Source organism: Chlorocebus sabaeus, chromosome 25 (genome assembly GCF_047675955.1).
Source record: "Chlorocebus sabaeus isolate Y175 chromosome 25, mChlSab1.0.hap1, whole genome shotgun sequence".
NCBI classification, from domain to species: Eukaryota; Metazoa; Chordata; class Mammalia; order Primates; family Cercopithecidae; genus Chlorocebus; species Chlorocebus sabaeus.
Window position 1 is genome coordinate 73,437,028 of NC_132928.1, and position 17,150 is coordinate 73,454,177.

The 17,150-nt window shown below is 41.2% G+C and overlaps 1 protein-coding gene across 4 annotated transcripts in view; it reads right to left on the reverse strand.

Annotated features, from left to right (window-relative positions):
- The window catches only part of B3GALNT2 (beta-1,3-N-acetylgalactosaminyltransferase 2), a 66,696-nt gene that overhangs the window by 11,238 nt on the left and 38,308 nt on the right, over positions 1 to 17,150 (reverse strand). For 3 of the 4 annotated variants that reach the window (XM_073011854.1, XM_007989850.3, XM_073011853.1), the window contains 3 exons: positions 11,750 to 11,828; positions 4,031 to 4,214; positions 1,007 to 1,132 (listed from right to left, as the gene is read on the reverse strand). In XM_073011854.1, coding sequence (XP_072867955.1) covers positions 1,007 to 1,132; positions 4,031 to 4,214; positions 11,750 to 11,828 — 389 coding nt within the window. Of the gene's footprint in view, positions 1 to 1,006; positions 1,133 to 4,030; positions 4,215 to 11,717; positions 11,829 to 17,150 lie in introns of those variants that run through there. The other variant, XM_007989851.3, reaches the window with a different exon arrangement.

Here is a 17,150-nt window from a genome sequence, read left to right on the forward strand (position 1 = left end):
GAATGAAAAGCATTAGGTCACCCTGTGTTTTAGTACATATGAAAACAAAAAACCAAATCACTAATCCATATTGTATTCCTGAGGAAGCACAGAAAATGGTTTCAGAGATGCGTCACAAACTTATTCTAACAAAATATACAGTAGCTTCTAATGTGAATACCATTTATTTCTTTGGTATAAGAATAAAAGCCATATTGTTTTCCCTCCTTTACTACATTAGCCTGAGGCTTTTCATTTAAACAAATTTTCCGGTGGCTCAAGCCTGTAATCCCAGCACTTTGGGAGGCCGAGACGGGTGGATCACGAGGTCAGGAGATCGAGACCATCCTGGCTAACACGGTGAAACTCCGTCTCTACTAAAAACACAAAAAAAACTAGCCGGGCGAGGTGGCGGGCGCCTGTAGTCCTCGCTACTCGGGAGGCTGAGGCAGGAGAATGGCGTAAACCCGGGAGGCGGAGCTTGCAGTGAGCTGAGATCTGGCCACTGCACTCCAGCCCCGGGCGACAGAGCAAGACTCCGTCTCAAAAAAAAAAAAAAAAAAATTTTCCTCCAATTGTACAGTAATATAAAATTTATTATTATTTTTAAGACAGGGTCTCCCTCTGTTGCCCAGGCTGCAGTGCAGTTGCAAAATCATAGCTCATTGCAGCCTCCAACTCCTGGGCTCAAGCAGTCCTCCTGCCTCAGCCTCCCAAGTAGCTATGGGCTACAGGCTCACATCACCTTTTTTATTTTTTGTAGGGACAGGGTCTTGCAATGTTGCCCAGGCTAGTTTTGAACTCTTGGCCTCAAAGGATCCTCCCACCTCAGCTGTCCCAAAACTCTGGGATGACAGATGTGAGCCAGCATGACTGACCTAGAGTAATGAAATATATATTAACCTAGGAGTCTAGTAAGAAATTGTATATCCCAACCACATTTTCAAAAAAAAAGGATATTTTATGCTTAATTAATTACATTTGATCAGGTACATGAATGCCAGTGGGCTAAGAATGGTTAACTTACTTTCCCCACCAAAAATTAGGCCCATCCAGATTCTTTTGGGCAATCCTATTAAATACAGCTTCGAGGTCTATGTAACAGTCGTCATCTGTCTTCAGCAACAAATTGAAGCTGGTTGTTTCCATAGTCCTGTTGACACAAAAGGGATATGAAAGTCAGTGCAACCAGACAAAGAAACAAACACCAATGCAGTGGCGTCACTCACACTTCATTCAAAACTGTACCTGTCATTATCTGTATTTCTTACTCCTCAAATGTTGAGAACATTTGCTCTAACAAAATTTTGCTGCTATCAACTAAGGCCATCACTTGGTCTTTACTAAGTGGCATAATACAGAGAAGTACTAAGCTGATTTTAAAAGGTAAAGAAGAGCATGATGAAGGAAAATATCTGGCTTAAATGGAACATACGTTCAAACAAATGCTTCTTAGGCATCATTCAAGTCCTGCTGCCAAATGTATTAAATGTCTGAACCCTACCCTGTGTGTTCTCAATAACAAAGGCCCAGCATAGTGAATCAGGTGTTATATCTGGGCCTCTCACGCAGAACACTATTGTACAATATGCATCTGATGCTACTATTTATATGACACTCAAAATATTTTATGGCTTAAAAAAACCTGACTGATTACATTGAAACATATTTTCCCTTGGAAACAGCTTCCAGCAATTAAACCATTATAAATGACCTGGAAGGCAAAGGAGAGTGACTTCATTATCTAGACGTAAAATATATAATCCTGACTAAAGACAAAATGGACTCCTTCATTTCACATTGACAATTCCTGTACAGCTGTTTAAAAATGCAGTTTTGCTAGGGGGCCAGTCACATGTTAGAAATCTCAATAAAATAAATGTAGAATTTCATTAGGTCAAAGAATGGTGAATTTAACAATAATGGGTCCACACCAAACAGCATCACCCTATGTTTCTAAAGTTTATTTCCAATTAACAGCAAAAGGCATACATAATATTTGCTGATTAGAAATAAATTTTCATGATAAAAAATATTTGGGTCACTGATAACTGAAATAAAGAGGAAGAAATAATGAAACTCATTTGCAGTGTGGAGATGGGCGATGCCAGCTATGGGGACGCAGGTCCCAGATCAGAGGCCTGTTGAAGGTTACTGCAGTGATCCAGGGAGAGAAGGTGGCAGTCAGAATAGTGGCAGTGGAGACAAAGGGAGAGGCTAAGATACTTCCACGCCTGGGAAATATCTTGCTCTAAAGAGAGTCCTAGAACCCAGCAGCCCTGACTTCCCACCCTTGGGACCTCCATGCCCATTCCTCACCTCAGCCTCACCTATAATTGCAACTCTCATTTGTGGCCCCAAATTAAAAGGAGGTTCTTTTTCTTATTATGGCTGTCTAAACTTAACCAGTATTTGACACACCCAGATTTCCAACCCTCATTTACTTCTGCCCTCTACCCACAAGATGAGTTCCAAATTATATTAATTTGCACCAGCTGGCCAGGTATGGTGGCTCACGCCTATAATCCCAGCACTTTGGGAGGCCGAGGCAGGAAGACTGCTTGAGACCTTATTTCTATTTATAAATAAATAAATAATTTGCCCCAGCTAAGAAACATTACCTTCCATAAACCAATTAAACCATCTACCCCTAAGGACCAGGGAACTGTATCCGTAAAGTACTGTTCTTGGTAACTTCCCACTCTGTCTAGGGCAACAGAGAAGAAAAGAAGGCGACAGACCCTGGGCCTCACCAAGGAACAGGAGAAGGTTTTTAAAAATAAAAGTGAAAAAAAAAAAAATAAAGAGAATACCCTTTATAGGTTTGGCCTAATCAGAGATACAGTTTGAAAGTTTTAGCTCCACGGTCAGGATAGACAGTATCAGGAGACTCAACAGAAAATTCTGAGATCCTAGAGTAACTAACTAATAATTCTAATAACTATACATGTTAAGATTTTATATATATATGTTACTATTATTATGTATTGTTACTGTTATTATTGTTATAAAAGTAGGAGTTACAAGTAAGTTCCAAGAAACACTGGAGGGTCTGGGAAATTATAAATATGATAGACTCTGGGAGTTGTGGAATTTCAGTAAGCCAGCTATGTAAGAGTTTTAGAATCAGGGAGGTAGTTTTTAAGTGGATGCAGTAGAGACTGGAAGTATAAGGTAGATATTCAGTAGAAGAGAATTTCTATCAGTAACCTAAATGTGAGTGATTATAACTGGGGAATCTGGGTAGGTGGGTATAAATACAACTAAAAATGAACCATTCCCAAAGTCACTGATTTTTGTCTAATGCTGGCTTGAGACAACCAAGGCAAGTAGAAATGACTCAAAATGAATCAAGTTTTGCTTTTTTTTTTTTTTTTTTTTTTTTTTGAGACAGAGTCTCACTCTGCTGCCCAGGCTGGAGTGGAGTGGTGTGATCTTGGCTCACTGCAACCTCCGCCTTCTGAGTGCAAGTGGTTCTCATGCCTCAGCCTCCTGAGTAGCTGGGATTATAGGTGCTCGCCACCACACTTGGCTAATTTTTGTATTTTTAGTAGAAACGGGGTTTTACCATGGCAGCCAGGCTGGTCTCAGACTCCAGATCTCAAGTGATCTGCCTGCCTTGGATTCCCAAAAGTGCTGGCGGCAGGCACAAGCCACCAGCCAATTTTTGCCGTGTTTTTGATAGGTTAATATCACATTGTGGATCTTTATCAAAATAAAGAGGCAACATCTTAGAAGCTCAGTTTCATAAGGAACTGGGATACAATAGGTCATATCCCAGGTGCTCAGTGGCCTTAGGTTTGTTTTTATTTGTTGAAATCTCAGTGGTTTGAAGTTGATAAATTGTCTTGATAGCAAAAGAACAGTAAGACAGGCACAGTGTCACGCGCCTGTAATCTTAGCTACTCAGGAGGCTAAGGCAAGAGGTTTGCTTGCACTCAGGAGTTCAAGACCAGCCTAGGAAACATAGTAAGAACCCCCCCAAAAAAAAAAAAAAAAAAGAAACTAACAATAAAACAAGTTCTACCTATCCAACATTTTTACAACCTACCATCTATAGAAGTTCAATAATTTTGCAGGAACATTACGATAAGTGTCGACGACATCCACAAAAACAATATCATCATAGATGCTGCTTTCCTCCTTCAGTAAGGCATCTTCCTCGTGGAGATTTCTTATATGATCAGTAAGTCTTTGAGGGCGAGAATGAAGGCTGTGTAAGAGAGCATCACCTTCTAAAAAGGAAAAGTTGAGAGTTGAAGAAAAATGCTATTGTAAACTTACCACTCAGAACTTACGATGTACACTACAGTTCTTTGCCCAAGGTAACCTAACAGAAACACATGCAGTTTTGTTTGGAACTTTAGGTAGAAAAATGGGAACTCTCATACACTGCCAGTGTTTAAGTGGATGCTCCCACTCTGGAAAGCAATTTGGCAATATCTATTTAGGCTGAAAATGTGTACACCTTATGGTTCAGTTGAGGCCACTTGTAGATATATCCCTACTAACGTTATTTCACATGAGGCTATTAATTACAGCATTGTTTGTAATTGTGGCAGAAAAACGGGACCAACCTAACTGTCCACTGAGAGAAAAAAAAATAGCCAGGTTGTGGTATATTCACATCATGAAATATAGCAGTTAAAAAAATTACCCTGATCTTGCATGTTAAAAGGATTGGGATGGAAAAATAAAGTTGAGTGAAAATTGCCAAGTGATAATACAATGTGACACCACAGATATCAATTATAAAATATTCAAAACTTTGTTATTTAAAGACATTGTCGGGCGTGGTGGCTTATGCCTGTAATCCCAGCACTTTGGGAGGCCGAGGGAGGAGAATAGCTTAAGCCCAGAAGTTTGAGATCACTCTAGATAACACAGGGAGACCCCCCATCTCTAAATAAAATTTAACAATTAGCCAGGCATCGTGGTGCATGCCTCTGGTCCCAGCTTCTTGGGAGGCCAAGGCAGGAGGATCCCTGGAGTTCAGGAGGTCAAGGCTGCAGTGAGCTATGGTTATACCACTGAACTCCATCCAGTCTGGGCAACAGAGCGAGACCCTGTCTCAAATAAATAAATAAAGAGATGTAAATATGTTCAAAGTAGAAAAATAAGAATGGGAAGGGTACACATGAATTTTAGGAAGGTGGCACCCCCTTTGAGGAGAAGGAAGAGAACCACATCTAGGGAGAACTACAACAGGAAGGTTTCAACTGTAACTACAGTGTTTTCTTTCTTTCTTCTTTTTTTTTTTTTTGAGACAGAGTCTCACTCTGTTGTCCAGGCTAGAGTGCAGTGGTGTCATCTCGGTTCACTGCAACCTCCACCTCCCGGATTCAAGTGATTCTCCTGCCTCAGCCTCCCAAGTAGCTGGGATTACAGGCGTGTGCCACCACGCCCAGCTAATTTTTGTACTTTTAGTAGAGACGAGGTTTCACCATGTTGGCCAGCTGGTCTCGAACTCCTGATCTCAAGTGATCCACCTGCCTCAGCCTCCCAAAGTGTTGGGATTACAGGCGTGAGCCACAGCACCCGACACATAATGTTTTCTTTTTTCTTTTCTTTTTTTTTTTTTTTGAGACAGAGTCTCACTCTGTTGCCCAGACTGGAGTACAGTGGTATGATCTCAGCTCCCTGTAATCTCCACCTCCCGGGTTCAAGGATTCTCCTGTCTCAGCCTCCCTCGTGAGTAGCTGGGATTACAGGAGCCTGCCACCACGCCCAGCTAATTGTTTGTATTTTTACAAACAATTGTAAAAATTGTTTGTAACAAGAGGTGGGGTTTCGCCATGTTGGCCAGGCTGGTCTCGAACTCCTAACCTCAGGTGATCCACCCACCTCGGCCTCCCAAAGTGCTAAGATTACGGGCATGCGCCACCGTGCCTGGCCATGTTTTATTATAAAAAAAAAAAAAATAATCACAAACGAATATGAAAAAATGTAAACATTTGTTAATTCCGACCACTGGGTACCTGCGAGTTTCAGTACTATTTCTGGTGTATTTATGATTATTTCCTTTTTTTTCTTTTGAGACAGGGTCTTGTTCTATCACCTGGGCTAGAATGCAGTGGTGCAATCACAGCTCACTGCAGCCTCAACTTCCTGGGCTCAAGTGATCCTCCCATCTCAGCTTCCCAAGTAGCTGGTACTACTGGCACTTGTCACCACACCAAGGAAATTTTTTTTATAGAGATGGGGTCTTGCTATGTTGTCCAGGCTGGTCTCGAAATTCTGGGCTCAAGAGATCCTCTTGCCTCAGTCTCCCAAAATTCTGGGATTACAGGCGAGAGCTACTGTGCCTGGCCAAGATATTTCATAATAAAAATGATTACTAACGTGCTTAAAAGACAATTTATCTGCCACTTCACAAGTTAATGAGTCACTTGTCACATGTGTGCAGGGACTATCCCCAGATCCTACTGATTTAAGGCAATTCTTTCGCTGTGGCAGGAGACGTCAGGATTTTCTAAAAATGTCTCAATCAAAGAAAATTTTTGAAAAATACAAAGAAAGTGAGCTGCTGAGGGTGGCAAAGGAAATGAAATACAATTTGCCACTGCACTCTTTATCACTGCAACTGGAAAGGATGAGGTGGGGAGCTGAAGGCCTATATCTGACTTCTGCCTCTCATGACTTGTGAGATACTACACAAGTTCTGTTGGCTCTAGACCACAGCAGTCTCACTTGTAGAAAATGGTGCTGGATTCAATCAGTGATTCTTGGGAATGCTTGCTGAAATGCAGATTCCTGGGTCCTAAGCCTAAAGATTCAGTAGGTCTGGGGTGGAGCCCAGGAATCTATTTTTTTCCCTTTGCCCTGCTCCCAGGAATCTGTATTTTTAATGGCCACTGCTGCGACCCTGATGCAGGCAGACAGAACACAGACTAGCCTTTGAGAAACACAGGGGTATATGACTTCCTGTTTTTTTGTTTTTTTTGAGATGGAGTCTTGCTCTGTCACCCGGGTTGGAGTGCAGTAGTGCTATCTCAGCTTACTGCAACCTCTGCCTCCCAGATTCAAGCGATTCTCCTGTCTTGGCCTCCCGAGTAGCTAGGATTACAGGCGTGCACCACCACGCTTGGCTAATTTTTGTATTTTTAGTAGAGACGGGGTTTCATCATGTTGGTCTGGCTGGTCTCGAACTCCTGACCTTGTGATCCACCTGCCTTGGCCTCCCAAAGTACTGGGATTACAGGCATGAGCTACTGTGCTTGGCCTGAACTCCTGTTTAGACTTACAATTTTTTGACTTTATGGTAAGGTAAAAACAATACATGTTCACCAGAAACCATGCTTTGAGTACACATGCAACCATTCTGTTTATCATGTGACTAGTCTTTAATTATGTGAGATGTTCAATCCTTATTATGGAATAGGCTTTGTATTAGATTATTTTGCCCAACTGTGGGCCAATGTAAGTGTTCCGAGCAAGTTTAAGGTAGGTGAGGCTAAGCTATAACATTCGGCAGGCTAAGTGTATAAAATGCATTTTCAACATACATTTTTAACTTAAGATGGGTTCATCAGGGTGTAACATCGTAAGTCAAGGAGCATCTGTATAATTTAACACTTGAAGGAAAGTGAAAGTGTTATAAAATTGTAGTAACAGGAAAATGGCTGGTAACAACAGGAGTGCAGAAATTAAATACAAGCCTATTAGACTAGGAACACATTTTGTTTCACTGCATGTATCTGAAAAATATGGGCATAAATTAATATGTCAGGAACATGAAAGGATGTCTGCTTTTGCCACTTCTATTCAACATACATGTTCTAGCCAGGACAATCAGATAAGAAAAATAAAAGGCATCCGGATGGAAAAGGAAGAAGCAAAACTATCTCTTCTTACAGATGAAATGACCTTGCATGTAGAAAATCATAAGGTCTAACTATAAAATGATTAAGTAATACATGGACCTGTTCAGCAATGTTGCAGCACACAGATCACAAAAACCTACTGTATGTTTATATACTCGCAATGAACAATCTTGAAATCAAATTAGAAAAACAATTCCACTTACAACAGCATCAAAAAGATAACATAAGTGATCTCAGCTCACTGCAAGCTCCGCCTCCTGGGTTCATGCCATTCTCCTGCCTCAGCATCTCGAGTAGCTGGGGCTACAGGCGCCTGCCACCATGCCCGGCTAATTGTTTTTTGTATTTTTAGTAGACACAGGGTTTCACCGTGTTAGCCACAATGGTCTGGATCTCCTGACCTGGTCATCCGCCCACCTCAGCCTCCCAAAGTGCTGGGATTACAGGCATGAGCCACCGAGCCCGGCCTAGAAGTGCAATACTTTTATACTGAAAATCAAACATCACTGAAGGAAATTTAATAAGACATGGATGCTCAGAGACTTAATACCGTTAACATGGCAATACTCCCCAGGTTGATCCACAGACAGAATGCAATCCCTGATGGGAATGTGAACTAGTACAACCACTATGGAGAACAGTGTGGAGATTCCTTGAAGAACTAAAGGTAGATCTACCATTTGATCCAGCAATCCCATTACTGGGTATCTACCAAAGGAAAATAAATCATTATATGAAAAAGATACTTGCACATGCATGTTTATAGCAGCACAATTCGCAACTGCAAAAATATGGAACCAGCCCAAATGCCCATCAATTAATGAGTAAAGAAAATGTGGTATGTATGTGTATATATATAATGTGGTATGTATGTATATGTGTGTGTGTATATATATACACACACACACACAGACACCCACACACCATGGAATACTACTCGGCCACAGAAAGAAACAAAATAATGGCATTCACAGCACCTGCGAGCCGGAGGCCATTATTCTAAGTAAAGTAACTCAGGAATGGAAATGCAAACATCGTATGTTCTCACTCCTAAGTGGGAGCTAAGCTATGAGGATGCAAAGGCATAAGAATGATACATACAATGGACTCTGGGGACTTAGTGGGGAAAGGGTGGGAGGGGGTAGGAATAAGACTACACATTGGTTACGGTGTATACTGCTTGGGTTATGGGTGCACCAAAATCTCAGAAATCACCACTAAAGAACTTATTCATGTAATCAAACATGACCTGTTCCCCCAAAACCTATTGAAATTAAATATATATTTATTCATATATTACTAAATATATATTAAATATATATTTATATTTCATTATATATTTAATATATTAAATATATATTTATTCATACATATATGAATATCTATGAATATATATATGAATAAATATATATGCAATCCCGTAAAACACTCCAGCTAGGTTTTCTTTTTTTTGCACAAATTGACAAGCTGATCATAAAATTCATATGGAAGTGCAGGAGACCCAGAATAGCCAATCAAGCTTGATAAAGAACAAGGTTGGAGGATTCACATTTCCTAATTTCTTTTTTTTTTTTTTTTTTTTTTTTTGAGACGGAGTCTCGCTCTGTCGCCCGGGCTGGGGTACAGTGGCCGGATCTCAGCTCACTGCAAGCTCCGCCTCCCGGGTTCACGCCATTCTCCTGCCTCAGCCTCCCGAGTAGCTGGTACTACAGGCGCCCGCCACCTCGCCCGGCTAGTTTTTTTTTTTTTTTTTGTATTTTTTAGTAGAGACGGGGTTTCACCGAGTTCGCCAGGATGGTCTCGATCTCCTGACCTCGTGATCCGCCCGTCTCGGCCTCCCAAAGTGCTGGGATTACAGGCTTGAGCCACCGCGCCCGGCCACTTTTTTTTTTTTTTGAGATGGAGTCTTGCTCTGTCACCCAGGCTGAAGTGCAGTGGCAATCTCAGCTCACTGCAACCTCCACCTCCCAGGTTCAAGCAATTCTCCTGCCTCAGTCTCTAGAGTAGCTGGGATTACAGGCGCCCGACACCACGCCTGGCTAATTTTTTTTTGTATTTTTAGTAGAGACAGAGTTTCACCATGTTGGTCAGGCTGGTCTCGAACTCCTGACCTCATGATCCACCTGCCTCAGCCTTCCAAAGTGTTGGGATTACAGGCATGAGCCACCACGCCCAGCCTCCCAATTTTAAATCTTACTAAAAAGCTACATAATCAAGGCAGTGTAGTACTGGTTAAGGACACAGACATATAGATCAATGGAATAGAATTAAGAGTCCAGAAATAAATCCTTACATTTACAGTCATTGGTTTTCAACAAATGGGTGCTGGGACAATTGGATATCCACATGCAAAATAATGAAGTTAAACCTCTATTTCATGCCATACATGAAAATGAACATGGATCCAAGGCCTACATATAAGTACCAAAACTATAAAACTCTTGGAACTGTAAAACAAAACACAGATCTTTGTGACCTCACATTAGACAAATGGTTCCTTACATATGACAGCAAAAACATGTGACAAAATTGGACTTCATCAAAATTTACTTTTGTGTGTTAAAGGGCACCATTTGCAAAGCGTGTATCTGATAAGGGACTTGTATCCAGAATATATAAAGAACTCTTACAATTCAACAATAACAAAATAATTTTATAAATGGGCAAAGGATCTGAATAGATATTTCTCTAAAGACATACAAATGACTCTCTCTGTCTCTCTCCCCCCCTTTCCTCCCTCCTTCCCTGCACCCCTCCCTCCCTTCTCCCTCTCTCCACCCCTCCCTCCTCACTTCCTCCCTCCTCCTCTCCCTCACTTCCCACATCTAGTTCACATACCATAATAATTCACCCTTTTAACAGTGTGCAGCCTGAGCAATATGACAAAACCCTGTCTCTACAAAATATTTAATAATTAGCTGGGCATGGTGGCATGCACTTGTAGTCCCAGCTATTCAGGAGGCTGAAATGGGAAGTTCACTTAAGCCCAGGGAGGTTGAGGCTACAGTGAGCTGTGATCATGCCACTGCACTCCAGACTGGGCAACAGCGTGAGGCCCCGTCTCAAAAAAAAAAAAAAAAGAAGAAAAACAATAAAACAAAAAAGGAAGATATACAAATGGCCAATAAGCACATGAAAAAAATGCTCAACATCATTAGTTATTATGGAAATACAAATAAAAATCACAATGAGATAACAATTTACACCCACTAGGATTGGTATATTTTAAAAGATACACAATTTAGTAAGTGTTGACAAGAATATGGAGAAACTAGAAGCCTCATATACGGACTATGGAAATGTAAACTTGGCTGCTGCTTTAGAAAACAATCTGGCAGTGCCTCAAGTGATTAAACACACAATTACATGACCCAGGTCTTCTACTGCTAGAGATTTAAGAGAAATGGAAATATATGACCACACAAAAACCTGTACCTACATGTTTACTATAGAATTATTTATATTCAAAAAGTAGAAGCAATCTAAATGTCCATCAATTAATGAATGAATAAAATAGGGCATATCGATGCAATAGAATATATGATCATATAAAAGAAGTACTGACACATACAAAATGGACGGACCTGGAAAACATGTTACAGCAAGAAACCGACACACAGAGCACATACTGTACATTTCCATTTATGTGAAATGTTCAAAATAGGCAAATCCATAGAGAAAGAAAGCACATCAGTAGTTGTTAGGGGGTGGGAGGTTGGGGAGGGAAGAATGAGGAGTAACTGCTAATGGGTGTGGGGTTTCCTTTTGGGAGATGGAGCCGGTTGTAGAACTCTATGAATACACTAAAACCACTCAACCACTTTAAAAGGGTGACTTTTATCTGAATAAAGTTTTTTAAAAGACAAAAAAAACTCCTTTTCTGTCAGGTATAAAGATTAAGTGTATGAGATTCAGTGTATTTTTCAAGTTTCAACTAGCCAACTTACCCTGAATAGTATATATAAAACCACCTGCAACTCCCTCCACACCTTCCAAGAATTCATGAGGCAATGCACCCTCCCCAGCCTGAAAGGAATAAGAATGTACTCAATGTTTCGTTACTAAAAATACATTTATCATATTTTCAAATCGATTTGACAAGTCATAATATGACTCCACTTGCAGCAGATAAATGCGTCTAAGATGCTGGTGCACTAGAGGCTTATAATATCAGGATGACATACGGTATTCTACTATTTTTGTTATCTAATTACAATACTAAAGATAAGGTATACCCAACATTCCATAAGGTGTTCAGAATTGCAACTTACATAGAATCATATTTATGTACTTGCTACTCTAATAGTGCAAAAAGTAATTTATTTTACATCCCAACCCCACCACTTAAAAGAATATGTATTATGACCTTTGATTTTTTGGAAACTAAAAATTCTCATGAGTTCAAATATATCTTGGCACACTTTAAAGTTAAGTGACAATGCACAGAAAGGCTCAAAATCAACAGTCTGTCCCAAATATTCAAATTGAACTCTACTGAATATTGATTTAAAAAATTTTTTAAATTAAAAAAAATTTTTTTAAATAAGAGACAGGATTTCACCATGTGGGTCAGGCTGGTCTCGAACTCCTGACCTCGGGTGATCAGCCTGCCTCAGCCTCCCAAAGTGCTGGGATTACAGGTGTGAGCCACCTGACTCGGCCTAATTTCATTTTACAGACAGGGTTTCACTGTGATGCTCAGGCTGAGTGCAGTGGTGCAATGATACCTCATTCTAGCCTTGAACATACAATCTTCCCACCTCAGCCTCACAAGTAGCTGGGACTACAGGTGTGTGCCACCATGCCCAGCTAGTATGTATAAATTTTTTTGTAGAGAAGAAGTCTCACTGTATTGCCTGGGCTGGTCTTGAATTCCTGGGCTCAAGCGATCCTCCCGCCTTGGACTCCTGAAGTGCTGGGATTACAGGTGTGGGCCGCTGTGCCCGGCCTGCTGATGTTGTTGAAGGTGCCTAAGCCTATTGTGCCAGCAGCCAATGATAGTCCTTTCTACCTCTTAGACTGGAGAATCTTTTATTATTAGAGAGTTATCTCTCTTCAAAAGTTACCCAATGGCCTTCCTCAGAGTGAGCTGTTTCACTTCTGTATACAGTGAACCACTCTGGTACATCTACCAGAGTATTGTCTGGCTGTTGTGGGCTAGATCAGACTGTTAGGAGTCCATATTCAGTGTATTTACAGTATTTTTTCTACACCTTCATTTAATCAAGAGAGCTACTGCTTGGCTATTCTTAAACAGATCTTTTCAGCAGAGTTGTACTGTACAAAGCAATGTTTTAAGGCCAGTAAAACAAGTCATCTGAGGTCACTGTAGTAACTTGTCATTTAATTTAAAAATACGTCTGTAGGCCAGGCGTGGTGGCTCACACCTGTAATCCCAGCACTTTGGGAGGTGGAGGTGGGTGGATCATGAGGTCAGGAGATCAAGGCCATCCTGGCTAATATGGTGAAACCCTGTCTCTACTAAAAATACAAAAAAATTAGCTAGGCTTGGTGGTGCGTGCCTATAATCCCAGCTACTCTGGAGGCTGAGGCAGGAGTATCATTTGAACCCGGGAGTAGGAGATTGCAGTGAGCCAAGATCGTACCACTGTACTCCAGCCTGGGTGACAGAGCGAGACGCCATCTCAAAAAAATAAAATAAATAAAATGTTTGTAGCCAAATGCGTGAAAATTACTAAAGATGCATGCTTTAGATTCCAACCTTGTAGTTCCATAAAAGATTGTATATGCTTTATTTATTTTTTACTTTTTTTTTTTTTTTTTTGAGACAAAGTCTTGCTCTTGTCCCCCAGGCTAGAGTGCGATAGCGCCATCTCGGCTCACCACAACCTCCACCTTCCGGGTTCAAGCGATTCTCTTGCCTCAGCCTCCCAAGTAGATGAGATTATAGGCACGCACTACCATGCCTAGCTAATTTTTTTGTATTTTTAGTAGAGACAGGGTTTCACCATGTTGGCCAGGCTGGTCTTGAACCCCTGACCTCAGGTGATCCGCCTGCCTCGGCCTCCTACAGTGCTGGGATTACAGGTGTGAGCCATCGCCCGGCCTACTTATTTACTTTTTTGAGACAGAGTTTTGCTCTTGTTGCCCAGGCTGGAGTGCAATGGTGCGATCTTGGCTCACTGCAACCTCTACCTCCCGGGTTCAAGTGATTCTCCTTCCTCAGCCTCTTGAGTAGCTGGAATTATAGTCGTTAGCCACCATACCTGGCTAATTTTTGTATTTTTAGTAGAGATGGGGTTTCACCATGTTGGTCAGGCTGGTCTCGAACTCCTGATCTCAGGTGATCTGCCCAACTCAGCCTCCCAAAATGCTGGGATTACAGGTGTGAGCCACAGCACCCAGCCTATGCTTTATTTTTTATTGTATATTTCCATATTGTTTTGGCTTTAGAACTCAATAGTAATTTCTGTTTACTGACATCTCTGAAAGGTCACAACTTGGCTTTTTGTTCGTCTTTAAAATTTTTCTGACATCACTCGCTGGCAAGGGAATAAAATTTAGTGAAAACTCTCAGCTGTACGCATTTGTGATGAAAACCTTAATCTGCACCTGGGGTTTCTTGGCGGAGGCTTTAAAAAGTTACCTGGTTTTTTTGTTTGTGTATTTTTTGTTTGTTTTTTGAGATGGAGTCTTCCTCTGTCGCCCAGGCTGGAGTGCAGTGGCTCCATCTTGGCTTACTGTAAGCTCTGCCTCCCAGGTTCATGACATTCTCCAGCCAGCCTCAGCCTCTTGAGTAGCTGGGACTATATGCGCCCACCACCACGCCCGGCTAATTTTTTGTATTTTTAGTAGAGATGGGGTTTCACTGTGCTAGCCAGGATGGTCTTCATCTCCTGACATCGTGATCTGCCCGCCTCGGTCTCCCAAAGTGCTGAGATTACAGGCGTGAGCTACCACGCCCAGCCCTGGTTTTGTTTTTGTTTTAGGTTAACTGTATGTTTAAGCTATCTTTAGCCCTCTATAATTTTTACTCCCAAAGCAGATCATTTGAATCTTTACATTTGAACCTAGTTCTCAAGTCAGAAGTAAACTTATTCCTTTTTTTTTTTTCGCAATGGAGTCTCGCTCTGTAGCCAGGCTGGAGTGCAGTGGCGCGATCTCGGCTCACTGCAACCTCCACCTCCTGGATTCAAGCAATTCTCCTGCCTCAGCCTTCCGAGTAGCTGGGACTACAGGCACCCGCCACCACACCCAGTATTTTTAGTAGAGATGGGGTTTCACCGTGTTGGCCAGGCTGGTCTTGATCTCTTGACCTCATGATCCTCCGACCTCAGCCTCCCAAAGTGCTGGGATTACAAGCGTGAGCCACTGTGCCCAGCCAACTTATTTCTTTTAGTGTAACCAATATTATAGAATTGCGGCATATGCTGGGTATTTTAAAGTTTCATGAATAGAAAAGGAGGCAAGATAGTAAAGGTATTTGCCTTGAAAATAAGGAAAGAAAAACGTCATAATTCCATAAAACTTTCCATTTTAAATAAAAAAATTTTTCATAAGACTTAAAATGAACTTTAGTAAACAAATGGTGTGTATGTCTACTAAAGTAAACACCATCTTTATTGCCCTCCATTTACTTTGTGAAATTTACTTGTCATAATAAATCCTAAATCCTAAACATCAGTGAAATCCTAAACATGGCCTACAAACCTAAATGTATAACTACATATGAATTTATGGTCTATTTCTTTAATATCTTTCTTCCTCACTGAACTGTGAGTTCCACTGTAGGCCACTAGTATGTCTGTTTCACCCTGCCATTGTTTCTGCCTTACAACAGGTGTGCAGTAAATGCTTTTTGAATGAGTAATAACATATTACATATTCATTTCAACTCAGAAGTTAATCCATGTGAATGAGGTTAATATTCATTCACTAAGCTTGTGGATTTAAGTGCCAAGTACATTCCTAATCATTAGACGGGAGATGAAGGGGAATAAAAGATTGTCTATGATTCCACCATAGACACCATTTGTTTACTAAAGTTCATTTTAAGTCTTCCTACACCTTCTTTATTGTCCTACATTTACTTTGAGAAATTCACCTGTCAAACTGTTTTAAATTTAAAGCAAAGCTGAATGAGAAATATGAGAGTCAGAAATCCCAGAGTTGCTTCAGCAAAATAAATGAAAGTACTCAATCTTATTTTCTATTTATTTATTTATTTTTTTGAGATGGAGTCTTGCTGTGTTGCCCAGGCTGGAGTGCAGTGGCGTGATCTTGGCTCACCGCAACCTCCACCTCTGGGGTTCAAGTAATCCTCCCACCTCGGCCTCCCAAGTAGTTAGGATTACAGGCATGTGCCACCATGCCCAGTTATTTATTTATTTATTTATTGTATTTTTAGTAGAGACGGGGGTTTCACCATGTTGGCCAGGCTGGTCTCGACCTCCTGACCTCCAGTGGTCCACCCACCTTACCCTCCCAAAGTGCTGGGATTACAGGCACAAGCCAGTACACTCCACCTTATTTTCCAATATTTTTATCTGTAGTAGTTTGGTTTTTTTTTTTTTTTTTTTTTTTTTGAGACAGAGTCTCACTCTGCCACCCAGGATGGAGTGCAGTGGCGTGATCTCAGCTCACTGAAACTTCTGCCTCCTAGGTTCAAGCAATTCTCATGCCTCAGTCACCCAAGTAGTTGGGATTCCAGGCATGTGCCACTATGCCTGGTTAAGTTTTTGTATTTTTAGTACAGATAGGGTCTTGCTGTGTTGCCCAGGCTGGTGTTAAACTCCTGGCCTCAAGTGATCCGCATGCCTCAGCCTCCTAAAGTTCTGGGATTACTGGCATGAGCCACCACGCCTGGCTATCTATAGTATTTTAACTGAGATTTTATTTTCAAGGTGAGATAGTAAATACTCTGAATACTACTGAGCAAGTGTTCTTAAAGAATGCTAACTTAAAAATTACTGAGAAATAGGCCAGGCGCAGTGGCTCATGCCTGTAATACAGCACTTTGGGAAGCGTAGGTGGGCGGATCACTTGAGCTCAGAAGTTAGCAACCAGCCTAGGCAACGTGGTGAAACTCCATCTCTACAAAAAACACAAACAATTAGCTGGGTGTGGTGGTGCACACCTGTAGTCCCAGCTATGTGGGAGGATTATTTAAGCCAGGAGGTGGAGGCTGCAGTGAGCTGTGATCGTGCTACTGCACCCCAGCCTGGGCAACCAAGTGAGACCCTCTCAAAAAAAGAAACAAAAAATGAGAAATGAAATATTGCACTTTAAAAATGCACCAATCTTAAGGCAAAACTGTAAACTCACTAACTGTAGATCATATTTGAGTTTTTGCCTTTACTATGAAGACAACAACATTTGCTACTATAT